The sequence below is a fragment of the Pseudorca crassidens genome, chromosome 3 (assembly GCF_039906515.1).
Source record: "Pseudorca crassidens isolate mPseCra1 chromosome 3, mPseCra1.hap1, whole genome shotgun sequence".
Lineage (NCBI taxonomy): Eukaryota > Metazoa > Chordata > Mammalia > Artiodactyla > Delphinidae > Pseudorca > Pseudorca crassidens.
Window position 1 is genome coordinate 135,805,799 of NC_090298.1, and position 5,457 is coordinate 135,811,255.

At 59.2% G+C, this 5,457-nt stretch overlaps 1 protein-coding gene across 1 annotated transcript; it reads left to right on the forward strand.

The window, feature by feature from the left end:
• The first annotated feature begins 795 nt into the window (after window positions 1-795).
• On the forward strand, window positions 796-4,835 carry RNF187 (ring finger protein 187). Its single transcript, XM_067730241.1, has 5 exons — window positions 796-811; window positions 1,352-2,052; window positions 3,413-3,505; window positions 3,692-3,913; window positions 4,504-4,835. The coding sequence occupies exons 1-5, from the start codon at window positions 796-798 to the stop codon at window positions 4,504-4,506; spliced, it is 1,035 nt and encodes a 344-aa protein (XP_067586342.1). The 3' UTR covers window positions 4,507-4,835.
• Window positions 4,836-5,457: the final 622 nt, after the last annotated feature.

The window sequence follows — 5,457 nt, forward strand, 5'->3', positions numbered from 1 at the left end:
CCGGCCGCTCCGCGTCATGTGGGATCTTCCCGGACCGGGGCATGAACCCCTGTCCCCTACATCGGCAGGCGGACTCTCAACCAGTGCGCCACCAGGGAAGCCCCCGGTTTTCTTCAACAGTAATCTTTTGTTGTTCCAACCTGGTTTTTGTTGCCAAAACTCCTATAATACCTGGCTCCTGAGAGGCTCTCTTCCTGGCTTAGGTTCTTAGCAAGTCTGCCAAATAAAATATAACCCTCAACGTCTAGGTTGTGCATTTTCTTCAGTCAACAGCTATTTCCTGGCTACAGGCCTCAGTAAGGTGGCTGAATAAAACTTAACTTTTACGTGTTTTTTGTTAAGTCAACATCAGATTTAAAAAAAAACAAAAAAAGTCCCCACAAAACCAAAGAGCAATACCTAGAAAGATTTTGCACTTATGCGGAATAACAGATTCACTTTTTTTTTTTTCTTTTTTTTTGCGGTACGCGGGCCGCTCACTGTTGTGGCCTCTCCCGTTGCGGAGCACAGGCTACGGACGCGCAGGCTCACCGGCCATGGCTCACGGGCCTAGCCGCTCCGCGGCTTGTGGGATCTTCGCGGCGGGGCACGAACCCGTGTCCCCTGCATCGGCAGGAGGACTCTCAACCACTGCGCCACCAGGGAAGCCCCAGATTCACTTCTAAAAAATTAAAAATTGCATTTTTTTAAAACCAAGTGCTTGGTTAAAACAACAAAAAACCAAAAACAAACCACCAGACCGCTCCTTCCCTAAACCTTTTTTGTCTTTAAAGAAATGCTAACGAATTTCCTGGTATGGACCTGGAGACTGGTAGCCCTGGGTCTTATCACAAGTCTTCACTCTGAATCAATGAGTTTCCTCGCCGCTGGATTCCCCGTGCCTGAGGCTCAGGGGCGAACTGGGGACCTAAAGCCTGGGCTCCAGGTAGGACGTTGGCCACCCACGTGGGGTGGCCCTCACAAGACGTGTTCCTCTGAGAGTCCACGCCGGACCTACGCACGCGGGGAAGGCACACGCGGTTCGGTGCATACAGAACGATTTCACGTGGGAGGGTGCCCAGGAAGCGTCCCACGCAGGCCGTATTCCAGCCCAGTCCCCACCCCGCGTGGGCGTTGCGCCCGGAGGAGGTGCTTGCAGCTCAGGTCCTAGCAGCTTACAAAAAAGACGTTTAAAATGGACTTTTCAAATAAAACTGTTTCCCTTTCGCACACGAGTCACTTATGGGAGAAGTGACAATCCCTGTAAGATTTCAGAGTGCAAGGACGTGGGTCGGCCCGCGGGCGGGAGACTGAAGCGCGTCACTGTTAGCTGGGCGGGGCGGGGGGTGGAGAGACTGTACATCGCTGCCAGGACCCAGGCGGAGTGTAGCGGCCTGTCAGGACCCGGGAGACTGGAGTACACCACTGCCAGGACCCTGCGTGGAGCACACGCCTGCCAGGACCCTGCGCCGGGCGCCCAGCTATCCCAGTCGCCATTCTTGTCCTTCGTCCCTGCTCTCCATCCCCGTCCGCACATCCCCGTCCCCGGCTCTCCGGCCGCGCTTTTCCTGCGTCCCGGTCCCCGGCTTTCCCCCGTGTCTCCGGCCTCGCCAGCCCAGCCACCTGTGCTCCCCGGTCCGCGTCCCTGTCTGCGCCCTCCTCGAGGGCCCCGCCGCCGCTGCCCTGGCGCTTCCCGCGGGCCCAGCCGAGGCCGCCTGCGCCCTGTGCCAGCGCGCGCCTCGCGAGCCGGTGCGCGCCGACTGCGGCCATCGCTTCTGCCGGGCGTGCGTGGTGCGATTCTGGGCGGAGGAGGACGGGCCCTTCCCTTGTCCCGAGTGCGCCGATGACTGCTGGCAGCGCGCTGTGGAGCCCGGCCGCCCGCCGCTCAGCCGCCGCCTGCTCGCGCTCGAGGAGGCTGCCGCGGCGCCCGCGCGCGACGGCCCGGCCTCTGAGGCGGCGCTGCAGCTGCTATGCCGAGCCGACGGGGGCCCGCTGTGCGCCGCTTGCCGCATGGCCGCGGGGCCCGAGCCGCCCGAGTGGGAGCCCCGCTGGAGGAAGGCGCTGCGCGGCAAGGTGCGCGCGGGCGGCGTCCCATGCGCTGCCCTTCCCCGGAGGGTGCCCTGTCCCCCTTCCCATCCCCAGACTGCGCCCTGTTCCCCCTCCGTATTATCCGGATGGCGCCCTGGTCCCCAATCTCCACCTTTTGGACGGTGCTCTGACACCCCCCCCCCAATACCCCAGTTGTTGCCCTGTCCCTTTTGCTTCCTTCCTCTGTACGGTGCGCAGAACCCTTTCTCCCATCCCTGGACGGTGCCTTGTTCCCCCATTCCCTACCCCCAGAAGTTGCTTCCTCTCCACTACCCTACCTTCGGAAGGTATCCAGTCCCCCTTTCCCCATCCCTGGACAGTGCCCTTTCTCCCCATCGTCCCCCGCTTCCCCCCAGGATGCCCCTGCCGCCTTCTCAGTGTTGTACTGGCCTGCCCCACCCCGCAGGGGCAGACAGTCCTGCTGTGGGCCCCGCCCCCATGCCTTGCCCCTTTTGTGTTACTGCCCTGCCCCTGGCGTGACGTCACGCTATGGTAGCCCTGCCCCCACGAGCAAAGTCCCCTCTTAGGGGACGGGGCCTGAGGCTATCGGCCCCTCTGGAGTCCTGTGCGCCCCCCTCCCATTCCGTCTTCTCTCGAGTCCCTTAACCTGCTTTGTTCTGGAACCTTTTCCACTGTGCTTTCATCCGTTACATGTGGCACTTGATTCTGGGTCGGAACCTGCCATCGGAGAGTCTGGTCACAGCTGGGGTCTGGGGATCCCAGGGACCCGCTGTGTGTGTGGTGGGCTCAACTTTATTTCTTAGAGAATAAAGACAGCCAGGCCCCTGGAGTGGAAACAGTGTGGTCCCTGCCCACCAGAGGGGAGAGAGTAGCACGTTTGAGGGTACATGTGTCAGGGGTTGGGTCCTGGGGTCTCCTGGGTAAACAGTGGAGTGTAGCATCCAGGGGCTTGCTTGGGGCTAGAGCATGTGGCCAGGGGACTGGTGGTGTTCTTTCCTCCTGGTGAAGGACCCCACCTATCCAGTCAGTGCATGGAGCTGGGCAGGCCCTGGGTGTGGCCATCCTCACCCCAAAGAGACCACCCTCCATCCCTACGCTGGGGACAGTAACACTAGGGACCCCAATGGATGGTCTTGTGTACAGTTACCCTGTTGGATTCTTAGCACAAATATTTCTCTCAGACTGGAGAGAGCATAGTTGGTCACTAAGACCACCCTCTCTGGTGCCTGCAGGGTTTTGAGGTGTCTGGTGGGCCAAGACCATGAACTGAGGCCTCTGGACCGTCAGGGGATTCTGGTGGTGCAGTGTCCCTCTGGACTGGGCTTAGGTGGGCCCCAGACCTTCAGAAGTGGCCACACACCCCATAACCAGCATCTCTTTCCAGGAGAACAAGGGATCTGTGGAGATCATGAAGAAAGATCTGAACGATGCTCGGGACCTGCATGGCCAGGCTGAGTCCGCCGCTGCTGTGTGGAAGGCAAGTGGGGTGGGGTTGGAGTCCATGTGAACAAGGAAACGTGGCTGTGTACCCCTGACCCTATTTGGCAGGGCGGTCAGGGGACTCTCCTCCCTTGAGGTGGTCGGTGGTGGGGCGGTGGGGGGTGGTGTCTCGGGGTAGCCCGAGGACACGGGTATCCCTCCCTGCCACCCACCCATCCTGTAGGGACATGTGATGGACCGGAGGAAGAAGGCCCTGACTGACTACAAGAAGCTTCGGGCCTTCTTTGCTGAGGAGGAGGGGCGCTTCCTGCAGGAAGCAGAGAAAGAGGAAGGGTCTCTGGACGACGAGGATGAGGACCCAGCGGAGAGGTTCAGGTCCCTGCTGCAGGCTGTGTCGGAGCTGGAGAGGAGGCACCGCAACCTGGGCCTCAGTATGCTGCTCCAGGTGGGCACCCTGTCCTGGTGGCCAGGGGAGTGCAGAGCGGGCACAGATGCAAGAATTAGCAAGGTGGTAGCTTACCAAGAGAGAAGCCTTTAGACCGCTGCCTGGCTTCCATTTGGGGCTGAATTTCAGGAATGAGTAATCCAGGAGACTCTCCAGCTTCCATGTGGGAAGAAACATTTGCAGAGAGGGGGGACTTGCATCCCAATATTGAAGCACTGGGCCCCTGCCCTGTCCTGGGGCTCTACACGTAGGAGATGGCTCTGAGGTCAGGAGAGGCAGGGATCCTGGCGAGGATGGTGGTTGCCATGCCCTCATCCTGAATGTCCTTTACACTGTGCCCTGAGGCTTTGCCTAAATCTGGAGATTCTGGGCTCTTTGCAACCCTGAGTCTGAGCCGGGAGCCAGCAGCCTCTGTCTTACCTCCTCTGAGCTGAGAGGTGTCATTTCACTTCTGGCAATACTGGTTAATCAGCTCCAAGTGGGTGGTGACTGTGGGTGAGGAGACGTGTGGGTCTGGTGGGGCTGGGTTCTCCAGTCACCTGGCTTCCAGGATAGAAGCTCCCTCACTCCTTCTCTCTCTTCCCATGCAGTGATGTGCTGCTTGCCCAGGCACCGGGCAGAGGAAGCTCGTTCCATCCCTGGCCTGAAGCAGCTCCTCCATCCGCCTCCTTCTGGACCCCCCTGTCATCCTTCAAGACACCCCAACCCTGAGTGTCTTCTCCTAGGTGTAGATGTGGGCTGCGAACTCTAAGTGCCCACCTTGAGTTGCTGAAGACAGTGCTCCTCAGAAGAGTGTTTGTGTTCCCTTTTCCTCTAGGTGTTCATGTTTCTAGGCTATAAACATTTCACTGTAGAGATCTGTATTGGGGGTAAGTTAACCTAAGTGTATCCCAACTCCATAAAGCTCTTTTCGCTGCCCCAAGTCTTGTCAGATTTGCCGGGGTCTCCATGAGCTGTGGTCGTCATCTCCAGGAGGCCTGGGCTGTCCAGACCTGACACCTGCCCCATTTAAATGCAGCCTGTAACGGGGCTGCTCCACCAGACATGCACACCCAGGCCCACAGACCCCCACCCATGCATTGGGCATAGCAGTTAAGATTAAATTTGGGGTGAGTGTCAAGGGAAAGGAGTGTTCAGGGTGCCTGGGTGGGGAGGGCGGGCAGATCAGACCTGTCACCTCTGCTTGCGGTCCTCCAACAGCGTATGTTGCACAAACCTACACCTACAGCTTGAGGTCTATCCACAGAAACATGAGAACCTTGAGGTCCTCATGGAGTCTGTGTGTCAGGGGCAGTGCAGACCCTTGCTGGCCATATCCTCCAGGCTCTGTCCCTGCTCTGCCTCCGAGGGTGTCTACTCAGCCGGCTCTCATTTCTCTTCTCCATCTTCCATCCCTTGGATGCCAGTGGTTTTCCCCGGAGCCTGCCTTAGCATCACCCTCTATCTGCCCTGTCCACCTGCCTGTCCCTCCACTGACCCAGGACTTTTCCTGGGGCAGGAGGAGCAGTCCCAGGCTCAGGCCATCCCCAGGCCTCGCCTTGGTG

Excerpts from the sequence above, each read along its gene's own strand:
- RNF187 (XM_067730241.1), top strand. Across the intron at positions 2,053-3,412 it reads GGAAGGCGCTGCGCGGCAAG|GAGAACAAGGGATCTGTGGA; the intron begins GTGCGCGCGGGC and ends ATCTCTTTCCAG. Across the intron at positions 3,506-3,691 it reads CCGCCGCTGCTGTGTGGAAG|GGACATGTGATGGACCGGAG; the intron begins GCAAGTGGGGTG and ends CCCATCCTGTAG.